The 26441-nt window shown below is 32.8% G+C and overlaps 1 protein-coding gene across 1 annotated transcript; it reads right to left on the bottom strand.

The window, feature by feature from the left end:
* Window positions 1-18987: 18987 nt before the first annotated feature.
* LOC105801594 (uncharacterized) lies at window positions 18988-19966 on the bottom strand. The gene is made up of 2 exons (XM_012632827.2): window positions 19850-19966; window positions 18988-19643 (listed from the first exon to the last, which is right to left on the bottom strand). The coding sequence occupies exons 1-2, from the start codon at window positions 19850-19852 to the stop codon at window positions 19254-19256; spliced, it is 393 nt and encodes a 130-aa protein (XP_012488281.1). The 5' UTR covers window positions 19853-19966; the 3' UTR covers window positions 18988-19253.
* Between the last annotated feature and the right edge of the window lie 6475 nt (window positions 19967-26441).

Here is a 26441-nt window from a genome sequence, read left to right on the forward strand (position 1 = left end):
AAAGGTTGAATTTTGGTTAGAAAACACTATCAGGGTTTTAGATGAATTGTCGTGTACACTGGCTGAATGTCTAAAGTGTGTTGTATCATTCTTAAAAGATTTAGCTTATCAGTGGTGGAATACTTTAATTTCTATTGTGCCAAAAGAACAGGTTACATGAAAATTTTTCCAAACATAATTCAAAAAGAAGTATATTAGCCAGAGATTTCTTGATCAGAAAAAGAAAGAATTTTTAGAGCTCAAACAGGGGAATATGATTGTATCTGAGTATGAACGAGAATTTGTTCGGCTAAGTAAATCCAGAGAGTGTATCCTGACTGAAGTTGTCATTTGTAAACAGTTTGAAGAGGGATTAAATGAAGACATCAACTTGTTAGTTGGGATTTAGGAATTAGAAGAATTTGTTGTACTGGTCGACCGAGCACATAAAACTGAAGAACTAAATAAAGAAAAGAGGCAGGTAGAGATGGAAGCCTCGACTTCAAGTAAAAGATTTATGGGCAAGCCACAATCATCGACTTCAAAGAAATCAAAGAAATATCATGATCGTTCTGTCACATCTACGGGGTATTTTGGTAAAGACCGAAGTATTCAACTTTCTAATCTGAGATCTCCGTCTCCGTCCTTAACAAGTGTAGGAAGTCTTGGAAGTCCTAAACCATGATACAAACATTGCAATAAATTACATTTTGGTGAATGTCACATGAGAAGTGGAGCTTACTTTAGGTGTGGTTCTTTTGACCACTATCTCGGAGGTTGCTCGAAAAGACCTGAAAAAGATATAGTTCAGACTTCAAGACCGAGCAACCTCTCCTCTAGAGGTAGACCACCTCGTCACCCTGACAATGTTAGTGGTAGCCGAGGTGCAAAAAAAGATTCAACAGTTAAATCTGAAGCACGAGCACCGGCAAGGACATATACTATTCGTGTAAGAGAGGGTGACTCTGCACCAGACGTCATTCTGGTACTTTTTCTCTTCTTGATACTGATATTACTGCATTGATTGATCTTGGTTCAACATATTCATACATATGCACAAACTTAGTGTCTGTTAAAAATTTATATGTTGAGTCCACTGAATTCGTGGTTAAAGTTTCAAATCCCCTAGGTCAATATGTTATGGTAAATAAAGTTTGTAAAAATTGTTTGTTAATGGTACAGGGTTATTGTTTCTTGGCTAATTTGATGTTGTTGTCATCTGATGAAATTGATGTAACTCTGGGTATGGAATAGTTAACTCAGTCTGATGTAGTGGTAAATTGTAAACAGAAGTACATTGTGTTAAAATGTCAGAATGGTGAATTGCTCCGTGTTGAATCTGATAAACTAGATGGGTTATTTAATATGATCTTAGATATACCAGCACAGAAATATATCAGAAAAGGGTATGATGCCTATCTTGCATATGTGTTGGACGCTAAAGTATCTGAGTCAAAAATTAAACCAGTGTCGGTTGTTTGTGAGTATTCTGATGTGTTTTCGGAAGAATTACCTATATTACCGGCGGTCAGAGAAGTAGAATTTTCTATAGATCTTATTCAAGGGACAACACCGATATCTATAGCGCTCTATAGAATGGCTCCGACAAAATTACAAGAGTTGAAAGTACAGTTGCAAGAATTGACTAATAGAGGTTTTGCTCGACTTAGCTCATCACCTTGGGGTGCATCGGTTTTATTTGTTAAAAAGAAAGATGGATCGTTGAGGTTATGTATTGATTACAGGCAGCTCAACAAAGTTACAATAAAGATTAAGTATCCACTGCCTCGTATTGATGACTTGTTTTACCAGTTGAAAGGTGCCACTATATTCTCGAAGATACATCTTTGTTCTGGTTATTATCAATTACGGGCGAAAGAGTCAGATGTGCCAAAGATAGCTTTTAGAACCAGGTATGGGCATTACGAATTTCTTGTGATGCCGTTCGGTTTGACGAATGCACCTGCATTATTTATGGATCTGATGAATAGAATTTTCAGACCGTATCTAGACAGATTTGTGGTGGTATTTGTTGGCGATATTCTGGTATACTCTCAAGATGAAAATGAACATACTGACCATCTGAGAATTTTGCTACAAACCATGCGTGAGAAACAACTATATGCCAAATTTAGTAAATGTGAATTTTGGCTTCGGAAAGTTGGTTTTCTTGGACATATAGTAATTGCTGAAGGCATCAGAGTTGACCTGAATAAAATTTTAGCAATTGTTAACTGGAAACCACCGAAGACTGTGTCTGAAGTCAAAAGTTTTCTGAGATTAGTTGGATATTATAGGAGGTTTGTAAAAGGGTTCTCGATGATAGCCTCCCCGATGACACGCTTGTTGCAGAAAGATGTGAAATTTGAGTGGTCTGATAAATGTCAGCAGGGTTTTCACAGGTTTAAAGCCTTGTTGACTGAAGCAGTCATACTAGTTCAGCCTGAATCGGGTAAAGAATTTGTAATTTATAGTGACAACCCATTAAACGGTTTAGGCTATATCCTGATGTAAGAAGGTAAAGTAATAGCCTATGCTTCTGGACAGCTAAAACCACACGAAATGAACTACCCGATACATGATCTAGAATTGGCAGCCATTGTGTTTGCGTTGAAAATTTGGCGACACTCTCTGTTTGATGAAAAATGTCATATATTCACCGATCATAAAAGTTTGAAGTATCTGATATCGCAAAAAGACTAGAATCTGAGACAACGTAGGTGGCTTGAGTTATTAAAAGATTATGAGCTGATTATTGATTATCATCCGGGAAAAGTGGAAACACGAAAATTTATGTGTTTTTACATGCCCTTTTTAACCTAAAATCATGCTATTTCGGTTAAATTCTTGTCGAAAAATAATTAAATATTATAAAATAATTAAATTATGTTAAAAATATGAACATGATGAATTTTAATTAATTTTATAATTAATTTTGATTAATTTTGACTATTTTCGACAGATTCGCACAAAGGGCAAAAATTGACTCGGCAGACAATACTCGAAGAATAAAACCAAGAAGAAATTTGAAGCATCGAGGAAAATTTATTTCCAGCCTAAGATGGTCTAAAAATGTATGTTAATTCATAATATAATTAATTTTAATTTATTTCTAATTTAATTTGGGCTAAATAAATTATTATTAATTAATTATGAAAAAAAATGGTCCAATTGAACTGCATTGGTTGAACCGAATCTAGTGAATCAAACCGGCCACGAATTGGGCTGCCCAGAACCGTCCCTATGCTGACCCATATCAGCATTTTAGCTGACTAAATAAGCTTGCAAAGAAGCCCTTGAAGAACTTTCAACCTTGAATTCAAACCCCTCTAAAAATTGTGGCTTTATGGATTTGGCCCAGGCTATTTTTAGCAAAGTTGAATCTCTCAACTTTGCCATGTGTGTGCCCAGCCAAGGGGGGTCTCTTTGGCTGATGGAATTTTCTATTTTTATCAGCCACAGTCAGCTATAAAAGCCACCCCTTGCTAATCATTCAACTCATCCCTCACACTCTCATTCTCTTTTCTCCTCTCTCACTTTATCTCAACTTTTCCTTCCCATTTTCCCTTTTGTTCAAGTGCCGATTTCTTCTCTTGGGAAAGAGGTCCTCATCAGCCATTGTTGAGCAGCAATTAAAGTGTTCATAAGCCACCTTGATAGCTAAGGACAACGGAGAACGAAGAACGGAGAAATCAGTCAAGCCACGGAGAAACACCGGATTTGCTTCTTGTTCCCTATCTCTTTAAGTTTCGTTGTTGTTTTAACAAACATGTTTATGAATATTTATGCTATTGAAATGGTTATTTTAATCAATCTAGCTTGAATTTAATCCGTGTTAGGTTGATTATATTTTGCCTGCTTGAATTATTGAAATTGTGTTTTTGCTGTTATAGGCCTCGATAAGATGCTTGATTAAGAAAAATCATGCCTAAGTTATTCTTGCAATATTAATTGTTAGATAAATAATGAATTAATTATTAAATCATATTGAAATTGTAATTAGTCGACACAATACTTAATCATTGCATGTTTATTCTTCTAAGGTAGCTGAAGTTAATTTAGCATTATATTTGGCGATACATATGCCTTGCATAACTTGCAAGATTATTGTGATTAAACTGTTTCAAGGTAGAAATACTCAGTTACCTCACTTGATCTTTTATATGCTTCTGAAGATTGATTAATCGCTTGGATTGACATTGAAAAATGTTCAAGAGATTGATTAATTTAATAAGTATGTATGAGCCATAGTTAGCAAATTACCGAGTTGCCGTGAATTTGTTTTTAGCAGTATAAACATAAGTTTAATAATTCTAAGTTAAAGGAATGTAATTAATCCAACACAATTATATCATCTTGATTAAACCTTATTTGATATCGTGCATTAGAACCTTTTATTTTTAATTTTTTTACGTAGTTTTTAACCCTTAGTTTTTAATCATCTTTAAACCAAAATATTTTCCATCACCAAAGTGTTTTAACATTAATTTCACAAATATTCCTTTTTATAGTCCCTATGGGTACGATAACTCGACATTTACTTGTCACTTTATTACTTGTTGCGATTGTGTACACTTGCACATTTTCATCATTCCAAAAACCCAATGTGGTTGCGGATGCTTTGAGCAGAAAATATCTATTTGCTTTATGAGCAATGAATACCCGGTTGTCATTGTCAGATGATGGTTCAATCATAGCTAAGTTAGAAGTCAGACCGACATTTCTGCAGCAGATTTGTGAAGCTCAAAAGAGTGATGATGAATTACAAGCTAAACGGGTATAATGTGAATCAATTTCCGATTCAGAATTCCATATATGGGTCTGATGGTTGTCTATTATTCAAAGGCAGAATATGTGTACCGAAGAATTCATAAATTGTACAGAAGATTTTGAACGAAGCTCATAATGGTATTATGTCTGTTCATCCAGCGAGTAATAAAATGTATAATGATTTGAAAAAGATGTATTGGTGGTCGGGAATGAAACATGACATTTCTAAATTTGTATCTAGGTGTTTGGTTGGCCAGCAAGTTAAAGCTAAACATTAGGTGCCTTTAGGATTATACAGCCAGTTAAAATACCGGAATGGAAATGGGAAAGAGTTACCATGGATTTTGTATGGGGATTACCCCTATATCCAAAAATGAAAGATGTCATTTGGGTAATTGTCGACAGATTGACGAAGTCTGCCCACTTTATTCCGGTACATATGGATTTCTCTTTAGACAAATTAGTTGAGTTATATATTTCTGATATTGTTAGATTACATGGGGTACCAGTCTCCATTATTTCCAATAGAGATCCCCGGTTTACATCCCAATTCTGGAACAAGTTACAAGAAGCTATGGGTACACAGTTACATTTCAAGACTGCATTTCATCCTTAGACTGATGGACAATCTAAAAGTGTGATTCAAATTCTTGAAGGCAATTAGGAAAAATATTTGTCGTTAGTCGAATTCGCATATAATAATAGTTATCAGTCAAGTATAAAGATGACACTGTATGAAGCTTTGTATGGACGCAAATATAGAACTCCATTGTATTGGACTGAGCTCAGTGAGAAAAAGATACATGGAGTTGATTTGATTCGAGAAATTAAAAAAAAGGTGAAAGTGATCCGAGATAGCTTAAAAGCAACTTCTGATCGACAGAAATCCTATGCAGATCTTAAAAGAAAAGAAATAGAATTTCAAGTTGGCGACAAGATATTCTTGAAAGTTTCACTTTGGAAGAAAGTTCTTCGGTTCGGCCCTAAATGCAAATTGAGTCCACTGTTTATTGGGCAGTATGAAATCACTGAAAGAATCAGACCTGTTGCGTACCGATTATAACTACCACCAGAACTCGAGAGAATTCATAATGTTTTCCACGTGTCTATATTACGACGATATTGGTCAAATCCTTCACATGTTATCTCTCTGAAAAAGGTTGAGATCCAGCCTGACATGACCTACAGTGAGGAACCGGTTAGAATTCTAACACGAGAGACAAAAGAGTTAAGAAATAAAAAGGTAGCTCAAGCGAAAGTTCTCTAGCAACGACACGGGATAGAAGAAGCTGTAACACCCCTAACCTGAGTCTGTCGCCAAATTAGGGTTACGAGGCATTACCGATCAATACACATCATTATACAATTATTTCACATACATTTATCAATCATTACCATATCGTAGCTATTCAATCCCTATTATCATCAACCAAATATATGATTATTTTCCATACCAAAGTATACCAAATTTATATGCCACAACCATTCATTCATCTATAATCATCATCTCAATTTCAATATTCAATATCATGCTAATATTATACCAAATTCATAATAAAATTTCGCACCAACTTACTCAAAATGACTATTTCTCATTAGGCTATATATACATAAAAACATACCAATTCTCAACACCAAGTATATATCAAAATCAAACCATAATCACATTTTATATCATGCCATATCACATGGCAAGATTTACACCTCTCAAAACAAATCCCAAGTTCTCTAGTCTATACATGCCATACTTTAGTAAATACATTTCAAAAAGGTACCAAAATAGATGTCCGATAGTGTGATTGAGTCGCTGACGATCCTCAGATCCGAGATAGCTTTATAACTCTGTAAAATAGAGAAAACTTCACACAGTAAGCTTAGAGCTTAGTAAGTTCATAATATAATACATTTAACTCATCATTTAAAATGCTATATGACATATTTGCTAACACATAGTTCAATTCATATCACTACTCAATCTCATTCATAACTATTACTCATTTCATATCATTTCTTTTAGCTCACATGCAAGTATATTTATTTCTACTCATTCCAACTTATTCAACCATGTTAATTCATTCTCATACTCTTGCTTGTATCAAATACACAATATAATCAACCGCATAGGCTTTGTACATACCTGTACCATCTCGTACTTATTTATTACATTTACCACTTCAACGTTCAATGTACTAATTCGTTCGGTCATCTTTTAACGTTCGAGGAAATCGCACACTTAGTGCCAACAAATTTCGTCAAAGCTATAAAATATCGCACACTTAGTGTGTAACACCTCTTACCCGTATTTGATGCCGGAATAGGGTACGAGGCATTATTAAAACACATACACTTGTATACGTAATAAACCGATTTACAAAATTTCATCCAAATTAAAACTTTTTAATTTATTAACGTGCTTTTATAATTTTTTACAACCTATCCTCGAAATATTATATTCATAAATAATAGAGCCTATAAGACTCGATACAAACTCATTCATATACTCAATTTCTCCATTAAATTATTTCAACCTTGAATAATTCACATTATGCTAAAATCAACACTAATAACAATCATAAATCTCTTCATATTAATTTCACATATTACTACATTACATATCTCGAGCATATGCCAAAATTCGTATACACAACCATCAACAAACTCATTTCTCCTTTAGTCGACTAGTAAATTAGTCTTAATATTCATATCAACCATTAAATCTTACCATTTTATAACATCTCATAACCAAATGATTCTAATAACAAGATATTTTATAATCATCCTTATGACTACGATATTTCACAAAGCATGATTATCACCCAAAGATTATCTATGTACCAAAATGACTAATTCACAAGTAATAACAATTCAATGTTTTATTTCAGGTTCCATTCAATTCATAACTCTTCGTGTTCACAATTCAAATTAATTTCTCAATCCAATTTGCATTTCAATACTACAATAATTCTTTTAATTCAAATCATATCTATAATAGTTCTCATTCAACTCACAAACAATTTAATATCGATATTTATTTTATTTTATTACTAAACATATTATTCAAATTTCAACAATTTCTATTAATAAATTCAATACCGATACGAATCTACTATTCAATTCGGCGTCTATCGATTATAAATGAACATATGGCCAATTATACATGAATCATTCGTATATTTTATTTTTCCTCCTCCTCATCTCCATTCCACATCCTTAGTGTACATAACACTTTTAGAAATAACATTCTCTATAGTTCCACTATCCATTCAACTTCAAATAAGTTGTCTAGTCGAGTTACAGTCACTAAATTATTTTTATTCGGAGCTACAAAGCTCCAAATTAAGTTCCGTTAATTTTCCCCAAAACTAGACTCACATATCTTCTTACCATAAAATTTTGAGAATTTTTGGCTTGGCCAATTACTACAGTTTATTCTTTATAGTCACCCTTGTTTCACTACTCAACATCACTGACCTCTCTTCACTAAAAATGAATTATCTCATTGTACAGATTTTGGATGATATTTTCGTTTGTTTTTTTTTTAAATAGACTCATTAATAATTCTAAGAATATAAATTATAACTAATAATTATTTTTTTTACAATTTTTAATGATTTTTTCAATTCAGAAAAGGGGATTTCGAAATTATTCCGACCCTGCCTCACTAAAATTCAAATATCTCAAAATATACAACTTTTTTGCTTGCTCTGTTTCTTTTATATGAAAGTAAACTCATTAAGATTTAATTCCATATCTCATTCAACCACAAAATCAATTTCTACAATTTTTGGTGATTTTTCAAACTAATGTCACTGTCACTGTCCAAATCTGTTCTGTTTCAAATTCACTCATTCACATAACACTATAACAATTTATTTTGTAAGCACGGTACAAAACTTCATCACTCTAGTGACTCTTTGGAAACTCATCGCATTTTAATCACATATTAATATTTGTTTGCAATTTCTCATATTGAACATGTTGGTATAATAGCGAATATTTGGTGGTTTGCACATAGTACCACTCGATTAACTATTATCATTCGATACACGTAGTAACCTTCACATAGTACTACACACGTGAGCAAACTTTTCGGTTCACGTAGTAGCCTGCACATAGTACTAAACCCGTGACCATTAATATCCAACACATGTAGTAGCCTGCACATAGTACTACACACGTGATCGAAGCTATCCGGTACGCATACTAGCCTGCACATAGTACTACACATGCGACCTTTCGTTCCGGTACACGTAGTAGCCTACACATAGTACTACACACGTGACCATCACTTTCACTTTCACATAGTGGCCTACACACAGTCCATGCCACATATGTAAGCATTTCTGTCACTTCATTCGTATCCCTTTTTATTCCGAATATTCAATCGGAAAATTTCTAACTAATCAAAGTCAATTCCTTGTCTTTCTTAACTTATAATAACACTTTAACTTATTTTACACTCACATTATTCAATCCAGTCCAAAAAACACATTTTAGAAAATTTACATTTTTACCCCTAATGTTTCACAAAATTACAATTTTGCCCCTAGGCTCGAAAATTAAATTTTATTCCTTTTTATTATGTTTTATGACATGTTGAACAATTTTTCCTTCTATAGCAACATCAAATTCTTGATCTAAAGTGCATTTATGAACAATAATAATTTTAACAATTATCTTGTTTCACTTGTTTTCGCTGAAAATCGTTTAGCAAAAATCGTTTAACATAATTCTAAGCTTCATATTCCATCATAAAACATAAAAATTCACACTTTTCATCTATGGGTAATTTTCCAAACATAAATTCTAGCTCGAACTAATGAGAGAATTAACTTAAGTTAGTTACCGGGATTCTAAAAATATAAAGAACAAGAAAAACGGGGCTAGAACGGACTTACCATGAAGCTTGGAAGATGAACAAACCCTAGCCATGGTGTTCCCTTGCTACATTCGGCCATGGAGAAAAGAATTGAAGAAGATGATAGCTTATTTCATATTATTTTGTCTTTATTCATTAATTAAGGCATTTTACCAAAATGCCCTTAAATAGCTTACTTACTAACCATATCTATTTTTGTCCATAACATAACCAATGGTCTAATTCCCATTTGAGGACCTCCAATTTAAAATTTCATAGCAATTTGAAACCTCTATCTTCTAGAACTCAACTTTTACACTTTTTTACAATTTAGTCCTTGTGGCTAAATTGAGTGCCCAAACGTCGAAATTTCTGAACAAAATTTTCACGAAATCATTCCGTGAAATTGTAGACCATAAAAATATAATAAGAAATAATTTTTTTTCTCATCAAATTTGTGGTCCCGAAACCACAGTTCCGACTAGGCCTAAAATCGGGCCAAATTGGCCTTGGCCACGTGATCCATTTTTAATATAACCCGTGCTAGTTATTTATTCATATATGTTTTCACTATTTACTTATATATGTTCCTTCAAAGCTGTCTACTTGAGTCACTATTATTAAATTATTTATATCTTGAGCTACAAAATTCTGAATTAAGATCCGCTTGATGTTTTTGAAACTAGACTCAAATGCATTTCTACCACAAAATTTTTATAATTTTTGATTCAGCCAATAAGTACAGTAAAATCTTCAAACTTACCCCTGTTATGCTATCTAGTAGCTTCGTCCCTTCTTTGCTAAAAATTAATTATCTCTTAGTACAAAATTTGGACGATGTTTTCATTTGTTTCTATTGAAAATAGACTTATTAATAATTTAAACATGTAAATTTTAACCCCTAATTATTTTTCTCCAATTTTTGATGATTTTCCAAAGTCAGGACAAGGGAACCTGAATTCAATCTGACCTTATCTCACAAAGTTTATTATACCTCAAGATTTACGACTCCATTACTTACACCGTTTCTTCTATGAGAAACTACAACCAATAAGCTTTAATTCCATATATTTTTCATCCTCTAATTAGATTTCCACAATTTATGGCAATTTTTCAAAGTTAGCCTACTGCTGCTGTCCAAACAGCAAGCAATTTCGGCTTTTCAACGAATCCATTTTTTTTTGCGTTTCGGGTACACACCTAGTTTTGTTTTATGCTAAAATAGTCCTCGAGCACTCCAAAGCCTATAATCAAGATACTCAACATCAATTTAATGGATTTACAAGCGAATTGACAACCAAGAACGAACAGAAACCCAACTTACCACCAACGATAACCCTCCGTTTAACTATTGTTAAGACGAGAACACTGAATTCACCAGTCTGAGCCTCTCCCTACGTCTAAATCGCAAAGAAAAAACATTACCACTTCAATCGTTAAGAGATTCATGACAGAAATGAAGAGAAACATTTACCGAAACTAAGCGAGAACTAATCGCGTGCGAAAACGAAGGAAAATAAATGGATTAGGGAAAATCAAGAAGAAGAAAAAGAAAAAGATGGAAAAACTCAGAGAATTTCGGCAAGAGGGAAGGGAGAAGAATAGATGGTAGAATTTCTTTTGGAAAAGAGAGTCAAAATTCGATTATGAGAAAAAAATAAAATAAAATCCCGATAACCCCCAAAATCCCTTAATCTTCTCCCCTAATTCCCGCTACAAATCCACTACTCAGAATCCCCCTATTACACAACTCTATCCCAAAATCTAAGCAAAAAATAATACCCTTGCCTGCATAGGGATTCAAACACAAGACCTCCACCATATTAACACACTATTTAACCACCAGACCAGCAAACCCATCCTGATGTAATTTACCCAACAATCAAATAAAAGCCTACTAAATAAGAGTAAGGCCTAATTCATTCAAAATACCAAAATTTTCCCAAGCGAAAGCTTGAACTTGGGACCTCCCAAACACTCCCAGAACACGTAACCACTAAATCTGACAAATATTTGTGCCATATTTTCACAATAATGAAATTAGAAATTTTGAGGCGTTACAGTGCTAGGTTGTGTGACAAGTCGTGTAACACACTGTTTTGAGCCACATGGTCGTGTCCTAGGGTCCTATTCGTCATTCGAATTGGACTTAGGCGTACCGTAGGGTCCGTATGATCTAAATTAGGCTATATAACTTGTTATCTGATGATTTGGTGATGAATAACCTGTTATCTGTACGTATGTATGATAGGTTTTAACCCAAGTAAGTAGGATATGTTAGTGTGTAATGTGCTCTTGTTTAAGGTGTGCGATTTATCCAGGTATGGTTCGTATTCTGTTAAGTTTGATGGTACGTCTATGCGTTACTTTATTGATTAAAAGTATGTGATATCTGAATATGTTGAATTGTTTAGTATTGATTCTGATTTATAACTATGCATGTGACTTCATGACAAATCCGATATGGTCTGTTGAGGTTTGATAAATCTGTAGTACAAAGCTTGGACTCCCATGCCTTTTGATTCTATTATTGTATGATAGCTGACCTACATGCTTATCAATCTGATTCTGAATATGCATGACATAACACATTGCATAGGGTTTGGGATAATGTAAAAGTAGATAGTTCTAGCAATTTAATGATCTGCACTAATTGGTGGGCTATCCATAATATCTATTCTGACAGCTCGGCTGTAACATAGTGGCTTCACCACATTTGCTTTATATCTGATAGTTTAACTGCAATGTGATACACCATCATTGCTGGGCAATTCGGGGTGGCAGGTCATGATTGTCGGGCCACCCGGGGTGACCTATTTGGTGTGTTTTGGTTGGATGAGTTTAGGGGAAACTCTACTTTGGTGTATAGCAGAGTTGGGTGGGATGTTTTCTGAAAAATCAGCATTCTGTTTTTCTGAAGAATACTGCATTGGCATACTCATACATCCTCTGTTCTATTATACAATTATTATGGAAATCTCTGTGATCTTCTGTTTTGTTTTGCTCTAGTTAAATGGTAGTTTTGAATTACTTGCGCCACTTTGATTTGTATATTGTGTTTTGTTTGTTCTTCATTTCATTTGGGTTATTCACTGGGAGTTATAACTCACCCTTCTTTTTGTTCTCGATTGTTCAAGTAACCCTCTGACTTAGGACCGGGCGACATATGGGAGCTCAGATTGTTTTTGCAAGTATGAAAATGTGATGATTTTCGTAATTATATTTATTTGAACTTTGGGTTTATAATCTGTTTCTGAACTCATTTTTGGGTTGTTATTAATTCATCGGTAATGAATATTCTCAACCGTAAAATTGCAAAATCACTCAAGTCGACAAAATGAATTTTGGTTTTCAAAAATTAAAACTCTGAAAAGATTTTCCGCTACTAATCAAGTTTTTTTTTGAAGGTTTTCTAAATACTTACTGAAATCAATTTTTCAATGTGTTGGTGTAACACCTCCAGATTTGGTCTCAACTTTCTAGGTCGGGTTTGGGGTGTTAAAAATCGAATATTTTTGTTCAAGTTAAATTAAAAAATAATAATTTTGGTATTTTTTTTATTTGGTTTAATGACAGATTTGGCCACGAACATTTACATGTTTTGTCAAAATGATCCTAATTGTATTTTTCAGTTTTTTTTGCTATCCATCTTCTTTTTTTTCAAAATGTTTTTTGTTAACAAATTTGATGAAAATACCATTAAAAAGTTAACGGGATGATGTAGAATTTAGTATGTGAAATATTTTAATGAGATATAATTTATTACTTAGATAATACAATAAAATAATTACATGTGAAAATAATAAAATAATAAATAATTCATGAAGTTAAAAAATAACTCTTACTTTAAAGAAAGTAAATGTAATTATCTAAATAAAAGTTTCAAAATGAATGCACACATTCAATATTTTCATTTGATTTATTAATTATCTTTTGAAACATTTCAAGAGACAAATGTAGGCATTCATTTTGAAAACTTTTTTAGATAATTACGTTTATTTTATTTAAATTAAGAGTTATTTTCTTAAATTTCATGTATTATTTATTTATTTTATTACTTTTCACATGTAATCATCTTATTGAGTTACCTAAGTAATAAATTACATCTTATTAAAAATATTTCACACCATCACCGTTAATTTTTTTAATGGTACTTTCATCAAATCTATTAGAAAAAAGCAAATTGAAAAAAAAAAGGGTTGGGGTGGTGTTTGAGGGAAGGGATAGTTTGAGGGTTTTTTACTAAAATAGGCTAAACAAAAATTTTGTATTGAAATAGGTTGTCAGAAAGATTATTTACGAAAATGGGTTACTTTTTGCATTGGTGCCTATCTCAAAGGCGCTAATGAATAAAAAAACTATTTTTTTAATGACGCCTATCTAATAGGCGCCAATGTATATTTTATATTAATTTTTTATTATAAAATATAATTAAAATTTTTCCCGGGTCAGTATATGACCCGTATAACACATAGTTCAGAGGCGCCAATGGTGGTGCCTATCTGAGAGGCGCCATTAGTGGTGCCATGTTAAGAGGCGCCAATGGTCTGATTTTTCCCTATATATACCCCCCAAACACAGACATAATTTTTATTAGAGAAACGGAAGAAATAAGAAGGAAGGCAGAAGAAAAAAAGAAAGGAAAAGAAAAAAAGGATAAGGCATTTTGGTTTATTTCTTTTTAAATAGAATGTAGAGTCTTGTTAGTAATTTTATTATTTGAAAGTTATTTTGTTAGGTTATTAATTTTGTTAGCTTCTGAATGAAAAATTTTGCATTAAAAATTTTATGTAATTTTTTTACATTTCGAAACTGTTTTAAGAAATTTGAAATTCTTTTTAACAGATCTAGTATTGAAGATGGAGAATCAGTTATTTGTATGCGTTTATTTCGATGGAGAAATTTTGACAAAAACCGTGGGATGTATATTTGAATGTCGCAAACAAGTAGCAATGAGATTTAATAGAAATATCTCGTTTGATGATATGAAGGAAAAAATTAGTGAAAAAATTTATAGACGTTGTGGGAGAAGGATATCATAAGTTTTCTACAAGTTTTCAGTTTCAACAGATCCAATAAAATTTACCGAAATGAAACTTGTAGATGATAAAGACGTGGAGACAATGGTCGCTCTTTATTGTGGGACTCATAGTAACAAAAATGCACCGATTCAGTTATTTGTTGAGTTAGCTAGTGTAGAGGCAACTGAAGATCCCACTCCATTAGGTGAAGAAGATGGAGTTCAAGTGCCATGTATGGTGGTTCCGGTATCGTATGTTGATAGTCAATCAACTATACACGGGATCGATATTGATCTTAATGCTGCAGCCGAGACTGATGTGGTTGGTGATGATGTATACTATAGTAGTGATCCTGTTGATTACGAAGTGGATAGTGAGAGTGATCCCAACGTGTACAAGGTCCCGGATGATATTGACGACGAAGGCGTGAATGAGGATGAAAACGTTAATGCTTCTTCAGTCGGAAATCAGATTCGTCGTATTGTGATACACAATAATCCTAGGGCACACATGTCTCAGATAGACCCCGATGCGGCACGGGCATCCGAGTTTCCGGAGTACCCTGAAATACTACCTACTAACCGAATGGGCGTATATTCTGATCCAAAGGAGTTGTGCGTGGGCCAGAGATTTGAAAGTAAGGAAGAATGCATATTTTCCATTAAACTGTATAGCATGAATATATCAGTAAATTACAAAGTCATCGAGTCTAAACCAACATTATATAGTAGAGAGTGTTCGAGGTCGGTAGAAGGCTGCAATTGGCGGATACGAGCTGTATTTATCCAGAAGTCGCAGATGTGGGAGATACGAAAATTGGTTGGGCCTCACACATGCACTTCAACACGTATGACAGAATATCATCGAAAACTTGACTCCAAAACTATCTGTACGTGCATCATGCCAATGGTGAAAGACATGCCGACCATTAAAGTTTCGGTATTGATTACCAAAATACAAGCACGATTCCAGTATCGAGTATCATACTGGAAGGCATGGATAGCTAAACAGATGGCAATGGAGTAATTGTACAGAGATTTCGATGCATCGTACAATGAGTTACAGGGATGGATAGTAGCTATGAGGGAACACGTGTCAGGGACTATAATTGAGTTGTAGATACGATCTTATTACGGGCTAGATGACCAACTACAATCGAGAAAAAGAATTTTCCATCAGATGTTCTAGACGTTTGATCAATGTGTGCGCGCATTTCCCCACTGCAAACCGTTTGTGCAAGTAGATGGAACCTGGCTATATGGAAAATACACACAGATCCTACTTCTTGCTGTTGCTCAAGACGGCAACAGGAACGTGCTTCCGATAGCATTTGCCATCGTCGATAAGGAGAACATGGAATTGTGGGAGTTCTTCCTTACCAACCTGCGGAGGTATGTTATTAGCAATGATAATATTTGCATCATCTCCGATAGAGGGAAAGGATTAATTGCAGCCATTAGGCGTTCCGATGTACCATGGAGATCTGTTTACTGCATCCGGCACATCGCGGCTAACTTCTAACGAGATTATAAGAATGCAGACTAGAAGAGACAAGTTGTGAGAATGGGTAAAGAATTACCTTATCTTTTGAATATAAGTTTTAATGTTTTAGAGCAATACTATAACTTAAATTTTCTTAATACATATGCAGCGCACGAGCTAAAGCCACACATTTTTCGCCAAAGAATGGCCCGACTTGAGAGTGACATGGAGGGTCAAACCAACATATCTTTCCGGCAGTGGTTGGGTACCATGAAGCCGTGGCAATGGGCTCAAAGTTTTGATGAGGGTTTTCGTTATGGTCAAATGACCACAAACTTGGTGGAGGGGATCAACGTTGTGTTATTAAAAACACGAAATCTTCCAATTTCATCTGTCTTCTCGGCTACGTTCTACAGGTTGGCTACCTTGATGCCAAGAATGGGTCAGCAAAAAGTGAACCAGATAGAGGCCGGACACGTCTTTGTCGAAGATATTAGGGATGCAATGGTTGCAAACCGTCAGATGGTGAGGTCGATGACAATAGAAGTATATTCACGACATAATGAAACATTTCGAGTTATAGAGACCATCGGTCGTCGACTCGGTATACCACCTAGGTCCTACGGAGTTGATCTCCGAAATAAACGGTGCGATTGCAGGAGGTTTCAAACACTTCATTATCCATGTACACATTATCCATGTACACATGTCGTGGCAGCTTGTGCTAAAGTTGGGCTCAATGTAGAACAATTTATCGATGAAGTGTACACCATCGAACGCACGTTGAGTGTTTGGGAAAACGAGTTCCCCGTGCTTCCTGACCTATCTACTTGGGAGGTACCTTCGACGACCTTCGAGCTTGTCCCAGACAAAAGGTTGCGTAGGAACCCGAAAGGTCGTCTGCAATCATCCAGAATCCATAACGAAATGGACATTAGGGAGAAATCTGACGGGAAGCTATGTGGCGTATGCAGATTAGCCGGTCATAATTGGAGTAAATGCCCGCTCCGAAACTACCATGTTGGACAATCGTCTCAATCGGGTAGAAATTGATATGTACTTCATTACATAAATACTAATCCAAAACTATAAATACAAAATTAATTATAAAATAATTACAATATTCATACAAAATTACAATATTCATACAAAATACTAATCCAAAACTATAAATACAAAATTAATTATAAAATAATTACAATATTCATACAAAAAATTAGAATATTCATACAAAATACTAATCCAAACTATAAACACTAAATATAAATAATTTATAATTAATAATTAATAACAAAAAATTCACAATATCTTAATTAAACTCTTTAAATTATAAACAAATTTATTTACTAAAATAATACATTACCTTTCTTCTTTTTCTTCTCTTCTTCTCTTTTCTCTCTTTTTTTTTTCTCTACCGTTCATTGCATGCTTGGGGACCATTTACTTATAGGCTAAAAATTATGGTGTTGAAGGGACAACACCATGCTGCTCTTGCAGCCGTGTAGCGGTGGGCAGAAGGCCACCATTGGCGCCTCCCTATGAGGTATTTTTAATGGCGCCTCTCTATGAGGCACATTCATTGGCGCCTACCTGACAGGTGCCACCCGACCCGACCCGACCCGTTGACCATATTTTGACCAGTATTTTTATTTAAATTTTTTTTTAAAAAATAAAAAAATTAATAGTTTTTTATTCACTGATGCCTCTGAGATAGGTACCAATGAAAAAAGTAACTCATTTTCGTAAATAATCTTTCTGACATCCTATTTCAGTACAAAATTTTTTTTGGCCTATTTACTTAAAAAACCTGATAGTTTGATATTCAATTTATTCGAATTATTCAAATTCGAAAACTTAACTCAATTCAAACTCTGAAATTCGAAAAGGAATTTGAGTTAACTTGATTAATTTAATTAACTCGATTCAAATAATTCAAAATTCGATTTTTTATTTTTAAATCAAATTAAATTTTACTCCTTAAATTTCACCGAACATAAAAACGTCCTACATTTGCTGCCCAATTAAATATTTAACTACCAACACTTAAAATTTCCAACTCAACAAATAACTTTGACTATCTTAAAAGAATTGTTATACTGAATGTTATAACAAAACATAGAACAACAGTGTAACAGTTACAAAGTTTGTAAATTTTAAAAATCAATTCAGATGTATTAGCAAATGTACATGCAATCTAATGCTAATTGTCAATATCTCCTACTCATCATTAAAATAACATGGCCTTTATATTTTTATAACATTGTCACGAAAATTATATGACATCCATATGATATAACATTTTGTTGTCTAATTAGATTAAATTAAAAAATTATAAAGAAAAGAAAAAAGTGATTGTGACAGTATGGTTGGCATTTCTTCTAATGTTATATACCACATTATTATTTATTAGGTGCCTGCAATACCATCTCATCTTTAGCTTATCTATTTCAATATATTTTGCTGACATTGGTTTTAACTAATTTGGAAACTTATCTGCTATATTGAAATTTAATGATTAAATAATTAATTTCGTTAATGAGTTTTTGATTCAATGACAGATTTTAGAATTTTCGCATTTGAAAATATATTCTAATTATATATATGTTGCTATAGTTCTACTTGTATCTTGAGAAGAGTATTCTAATTTTATAATTTGGTTTCGATGTAATTTTCTAATTTGATAAATATTATTTATTTAATCGATAAATTCTTTTATGAGTAATATAAAATTTTAATATCACCTTTCAAGGTTTCAACCAATTAAATATAATTTGCTTGCTAATCGCTGAATTTATGGTAAGATCTCCTTCACATCCAAACTTACTAATTACATTTATGAATATATAACAGTTGTGATTAACAAAGTTGCAATTATGAAAAGAAAATGAAAATAATAATTTTTTTTCTTAACCAAACAAATAAATAATTACTAAATATTTAATGGGGAAAGAAATTAAAACTTCTAAATTTGCTTAAAGCTACACAATCAAAGCAACAGGTTTGACGCAAAGACGGTTTAACATCTGAAAAACCCTTAAAACCCCCAAAACCAAACCAAAACACATTAACACGATCACTCATAGTATACTACATAACTCCATATCACAACTTCAATCCGAACCCCAAAATCCCCTCGCCCAGCCCTACTCAGAATGGCCACCATTGATTCCACCGGCTTCTTCGGAGTCATCACCGCCAAAACTACCCTCATACCCTCCATCATTTCTGCCATATGCAGGGCTAATCCCCCGAGATTGAGCTTCCACCATCGCTTCAGTGAATTCCCTCATAGCTTCCTCCACTAATTCCTTCATTGTTTCCTCGTCAAGATCCTCGCCGATGTGAACGTTATCACCGTCTTCTTCCATGACTATGCCCAGCAAACCATCAGCCACTTCTGCCATGGCTTTATACTCCGAAAGCACTCTCTTCTTCTCTTCTAGTTCGATTCCAACAGCTATTAGACATGCTTCCATGCATGCTTTCTCCTCTCTCATCTTTTCCAGATCAGCTTTCATACGCTCAAGTGCATCCTGTATTAAAAGGGAAAATAGAGGTTCAAATTAATTGAGACAAGTAAAAGCTAGGTAGCTTTTTTACTAGAATAATTATCTGAAACCGAAATAAAGGAAATCATAGCATATTATGAGAAAGAGAAAGGATTGCCAAAAATGGCACATTAATGCATAAAATCTAAAGGAATTGAGAGGTGGCAACTTTATAAGAGAAAGAATCATACCATATTATGAGAGAAAGAAAGAATCACAAAACAGAGATAAAAGTGGATGAATGATAATGAGAAGGATGGATTTTGGGAGACAAATTTATAGGCAGCTACTCTGAGCTAAGAGACCCCTGCCGCCGAGTACTGACAAAATAAATAATAAATACAAAATAGAGGCGACCGTCAACGCAGTTGGCAACTTGGCGGTTGGTGCCTTGCTGGCAACCCTACCTGCTCTTTTGTGTTTAGGTAAATTTGGTCACATCAGTTATGATGGTACTGCTTCCGTAGTCCTTACTAATATTTTATTTTGTACGCATGCGCGAGACAAAAGTTATTACGTCTGTACCCAAAATATATATATTACATAAAAAAATGTAGACTAAATTATCAAGCGTTTAAAATTCATTTATCACATGGGTTTAAGTTTTAGTGTAATTGAATTTTTATTGATTTGTTATAAATTGTAAAAATAAAAATAAACACCTCCATTATAATATATCTTATTTTGTATATAAAAGAGTATTTTAATAATTTATCAATTAATTTGGTATCTAATTAACTTACGACAGTAACATAATTAAGAGTTTATAAGTATAGATATAATACACATATATAGAGATTAGTTTTAATTGCGTGTGCTACACACATGATATTATAAAATTATAAATAATAAATTAATTTAATACTTTTAAAAATATAATTAAAATCAATTTCATAATAATATATTAATATAAAACTTAAATTTAAACTTAAAATAACAAAAAAATTAAATCTTAATATTAATAAAAAAAGTAATATATATAAGTTAATTGCACTAGACATCTCTAAATTAGCACCTAAATTTCAAAATGCACTAATTGAGTCCACAAACTATTATGACAGCTAATTTTATATGGAACACTTGATCTGGATTTCAAGCAAATGAATCTCAAAGTTTCCAAAGATGAATTTTGTACTTATTTCAATTTTTTAATTTTAATTTTGTGATTAATTTGAATTTTGATTTGGTTTTATGGATTAAATTGAATATTTGACATTATGGAGGACTGATTGTAGGATTTACCCGTTTTAGGAATTTAGGAGTTCTTTTAGGATTGACGTGAAAACAAAGAAAAGAAAAGGGATGCGGCGTGGATGGTATATAAGATTTTGATGGGGTTTGGACTTGATAAAATATTTAAAATAATTAGACGTTTTTTATTATATTATATTATATTACATTGTGATAATTTAGATTTTTAATTACATAAATTATAGTTAACCAAAACTATAGTTTAACTTAGTTTACGACTCTAATACTTTTGCCTATAAATTGAGATTTGGTGATCGATAAGTATAAAGGGGAATGAGGAGGGAGAAATACATTAAATAAGGAGAGTTATCTTAATTTAGTTATTTGAAGAAGTCTTCAATTCGCATTTGTAAAACAGTTTCCTTTTAATTGTTGTTAGCAGTGGCAAAGTTTGGGGTTAGTAAAATTGAAAAATATTTGAAAAATTTTCATTTGGGACTCATTATAATTTATAAATCTTTAAATTAGTAATGGTAAAATTGCACTTTAATTTTCTTAAAATGATAAAATTTTGAAGATATAGATAATTAAAATAATATTATTATATTTTTACTATCGTAAATATATATAATTTAATTTTGACCTTGAAATTATTGACTTCATCCCTACTGTTAGAACATAAACGAACAAAAAAGCTAAATGCAAAGTCAGAAAAATTCTAATATTAAAGGTAAAATTTCAAACTTTTCTAATATTTTGCATTTATTTTTACAAGTTTTGTGCTTATTTTTACGAGCAAAGTTGTTTTAGCGAAGTTGAGGCGATTGTAGGATGGAAACATGGGGCCAAGATTTGTCCCCTAAATGTTTGGTCAGGATGTGATATTCTTGATGAAGTTTTACTTTATGCGTCTAACGAATCTTCCTTTAGTGGTTTTGGTGTGTGATGTTCTTTACAGCGTGTTTGGTTTAGTGTAATAGGTATTCCATTATGCCCCGATTACGCACATATTACATTACCGACCTATTCCGGCGTTTGGTTCACTGTAATCGGTATTACACGCCTATTACATTACCGACCTATTCCCTAAATTCTCTACTTTTCTATTCCCTTCCCAAATCGACGATTAGCCTTATTACCTCTGTCTTCCCAAATCAGTCTCTGTTTTACCCTCCCTCCCAAATCGACCTCCACCCTCTCCTTTTTCTGTCCTCGTTGGTTTCTCCTCCCTTTTCTTTACCTATTCTCTCTCTCGGTCTCTTTTTTCATTTTTTCCCTGTCATTTGTTGTGGTTTTTGATCTCTCTCGGGCTCTTTTTTCATTTTTTCCCTGTCATTTTTTGTGGTTTTTGAAATCCACTGCTTCACTGGAGACTGATTTTGAGGTATGAATCTTGAACTTTTCATTTCTTTGTCTGTCTTTGCCTTGGATTGTGGCTGCTTTCATTGTGCTGCTGCTGATTTTGGTACAATATGATACTGTTGTGAATTTCTTATTTTGGTTGGTTTTTAGGTGTTTGATTTGTGATAGACTGAACTAGGTTTGCCTTTATCATATCAAGTATAAGCATGTACAATAGTTTTGTATTGTAAATAACATTGCAAAACACAAAAGAAGTTGCTTGTTTAACACAGAGTATCCGATGGTTTTAATGTTTTGGTCATAAAAATATTTGCTTGCATAGACATGATTTCTACCAGAAAAAATCAGACCCTACTTTGGATTCTTTGAAAATTGAATGATATAATTTCAGTTGAAGACAAGAAATTTTTTGCCTGAATAAAACTCTATTTCTTGTTGTTTTCATTAGTTAAATAATAAGAAAGAGGAAAACAACAGCGGGACGAGAAATTAGTGCATTCCATTGTTTGAAATTAAGTTAGAATTGTCTTCTAATGGCTGAGACTGATCTAATTTGCTTTCCGTCACCTGATCAAAAGAGAAAAATTCTCTAAGGGACAAGGTTTTAGTAACATAAAAGGAGAAAGAATGTTAAAAGTCCTGGCATGCATAGTCATATATCATTTAAGTTTTATCTTAGACCCTAAAGAATGTTAGGTCCTCTGACATGCTAAATTATTTCCATTTGATCAACTAGCATAGATGAATATGCAAAGAAGCTTTCTTCTTTTATGCTAAATTATTTCCATTTGTCACCATGTGCATGGTTTATGCTAATATCTTTTATCTTTTAAGTATAATTTAAATCTAGAGCCTTAACGTAAGGTAAAGTTCCCAATTATTTGAGTAGTTTTGTTGCTGCTTCTGTTGTAATTTAAAAATATGATTTCCAAAGGCACGTATTAATATGACCATGGTCCTCTCCTGCTCTTGAATTGAAGAAATACAAGAAAAAGGAAAGTTTCTTGTGTGATTGTTAAGCATCCAACCTAAAACCAATTGCCAATAGGTGAGGGGCTCAAATTGGATATAAGGTCACAAGAAACACGAGATTTATTAGATGTGATATAATACCAAATAACACTCCCCTTTATGTGTTTCTCAACAAGGGCCTATACGTGGACAACCTCACAAAGGGTGGTTGACCCTACATGGGGTTAGGCAGGAAGAATAGATTACACCTTGGGTCTAATACCATGTTAAATAAGGTGATGATAGTCCTAAAAGCTTAAGCATATAGGAAATGGTCCAACCATTATATTTAAGTTTCAACAATGATGAACATAATTCTTAAAAAAATGAAGCAAATATAGTTTTTATTGATGTGATTACCGAATAGCAAATCTTATTATTGCCATTGCTCTCTCTTCTTCATCCCTGAATAGAAAAGGATTGGACCTGCTAGTGATGAAAATTGTTCTTCTAAACATGAAAATAATCATTATGGCATCCACTTGGTTATTTTTCCTTTGGCATTCCTCTAGACATAGGTGAAGAAATCATGGAGTGGGATGCATTATGTTAAACAATTCAATTATAATTTGACATATGTTTTGAAGTCTGACTTATGAGGACAGAGCAGAGCAGATTCTTAGAGTAACCTTTGGGTATATGCTCATGAGGATTTGTGTTGAAATATTGCATTCTTTAAGTTTTTTGTTTTGTTTCTCCCATAGAGCTCTCTAATTGAATGATAGCTTGGCTTTGGCTGCAAAATGAATCAAGCTATGGATAGGCACGTTTAATATTAAAGAGGTTTGCACAAAAAGCAAATCCTATCAAGTCTATTTCATTTACTGTTAAATTAATTAAATACTATATCAAAGGGATCTTAAATTTCATCAATCTTTAGCCTTAGCGCATGAGAGTTTTGTTACTTTAAGTCAATGACAAGGTGTCCCCATATAAACACATGAACTAATCTAGGGCAGCAAAAGAAGAAAAACAAAATGTAATTGACCATAAAACCTGTTTAGATCTCCTTCGATGTCTCATCTTTTTCAAATGCAGCTGAAATTTCTTGTCAATATTTACATCATCTTCCTCTTTTCTATTCTGCAGATAGAGCCAATCCCAAGTGGAAATCTGCCTCCTGGTTTTGATCCTGTTGAAGGTTGCAAGCTTATCAGAAAGGAAAAGGTATTATTTTCAAGATTTTCCCTTTTCTTTTCTTTTTTCCTTTATGAAGCTGAGTGTGCACTACAATTTTAAAGCACAAGTTTGAATGAATTGCTTCTTGTTGTTAGTGAGTAGAAGATGAAACTGGAAATTGTTGCATTTGTTTTGATATTGTTCTTGATTTGTTCTGGTTCCTGCTTGTTTTGGGGATTATTAATTGCAAGTATAGTAGGATATAGCTCTGTTATGATTTAGATTTTGAAATCAAATGTTGTAAACGAGTTACTTGAGGTATTATTTATATTCAATTAAGGGTTAATTATGTTGTTTTCTATTAAAGACTCAAATAATTCTTGAATTATTTTACAAGGATTTTATATATTAATAAGCTCTCTATTTTTAAATTATGTAAAACAATCAAATTTCAATTTCGATGCTTATATAATGTTCAAATTTAAGATTAAATCTTTATATTTTAATTTTAATATAATTTGGTACACCAATATTAGCCTAGATACTTTAACCGATTAAAATGCTAACGTTAATTTTAAACTAGATAATAATATTAAATTTTTTTGTTTAATTCAATTCATTATAATATTATTTTTATATAATTATGAAGTGAATTTTTTAATTTCAAAATATCACATTAACAAATTTTAACTATAATTACAAATACAATACTACATTTTAATAATTAATTATAATTAACTATAATTAACAATTTTAACTATCGAAAAAAGTGTAATTATTTTTTCTTTCACAATCATAATTGCAAATACAATACTACATTTTAATAATTATTTGTAGATGTAAATGAGATTAAATTTACAAAAACGGTTATATATATTTATACTGAAATGAAATTTAAATTTAAAATGTTATAAAAGTTTTAAAACTTCAATTTCATTATTAAACCAATTCCTCATTCTTTATTTTATTTGTTTTATTTTATATATTGAGCTTTTGATTCATGATATTGAACTTAATTATAATTTTATAAAGTGTTCACCTTTTGATTCATGATATTAAAAATAGGAATTAATATAATTTGTTTTTTTTTTCTTAAGATAATTATGTCAGGTGTTCCACAATCAAATGCTTCTTCTCAAGCTTCTCGAGGAACCAAAAGAAAATGGGTTCCAGAAGAAGATGCAGCATTGGTTTCCTGCATGGTGGACTTGCACAATGTTGGAACATTTAATGCTGATACCGGGTTCAAAGCCGGTTATTTAAACGAGTTGGAAAAAATGCTAGAAAAGGCTTTACCAAATGAAATGTTGAAGGCGAAACCTAATATTGAATCGAGGATTAGGTTACTAAAAAGGGAGTGGTCAATCGTCTATGACATGCTTAATGGCCAAAACAATAGCGGTTTTGGTTGGGACGAGCATAGGCAGCTCGTTGCTGCTGAAGATGCGGTTTGGGACTCCTATTTAAAGGTAAAATGTATTTCAAGTCTTTATTATCTTATTTTTACCAAACTTATAACTAATATGATTTCCTCATTTTTTTTAGAGTCATAAAGAAGCCGCTCAATTCAGACATCGTACTTTCCCTTACTACAACCAGCTTACTGCCATATACACAAGAGATCGAGCGACTGGGAAAGATGCTCAAACAGCTGCTGATGTTCTTGAAGAAATAAACGCTGAGGATGTACCTACTACAGATATGAATGAAGAGAGAAACTCATTCTATGACTGCGAAGTTGACGTCTCTTTGGATGACATAGATGTTTCTGCTACGGAGCCGCGAGGAGATAGAGACCAAGGGGGTTCCTCATCTTCAAACAAGAAAAAGAAGAAATCTGATGCTCATGATAATATGTCTTCTTCATTTAATGAGGCTGCCACTTTATTGGCCAAAAACATGCGGGTCATTGGCGATATATATATGTACATATTTTAACCTTTGTAAATACATATATATATATATTTATATATATACATATATTTTAATTTTTGCCTATATATATCTTTATATTTAATCGTATTTACTATTTATTTGTTTCATTTTCATTTTATTTTGAATGAATGTTTTAATTTCATTTGTTTTTATACTTTGTTATTT

The sequence above is a fragment of the Gossypium raimondii genome, chromosome 11, assembly GCF_025698545.1.
Source record: "Gossypium raimondii isolate GPD5lz chromosome 11, ASM2569854v1, whole genome shotgun sequence".
Taxonomy (NCBI): domain Eukaryota; kingdom Viridiplantae; phylum Streptophyta; class Magnoliopsida; order Malvales; family Malvaceae; genus Gossypium; species Gossypium raimondii.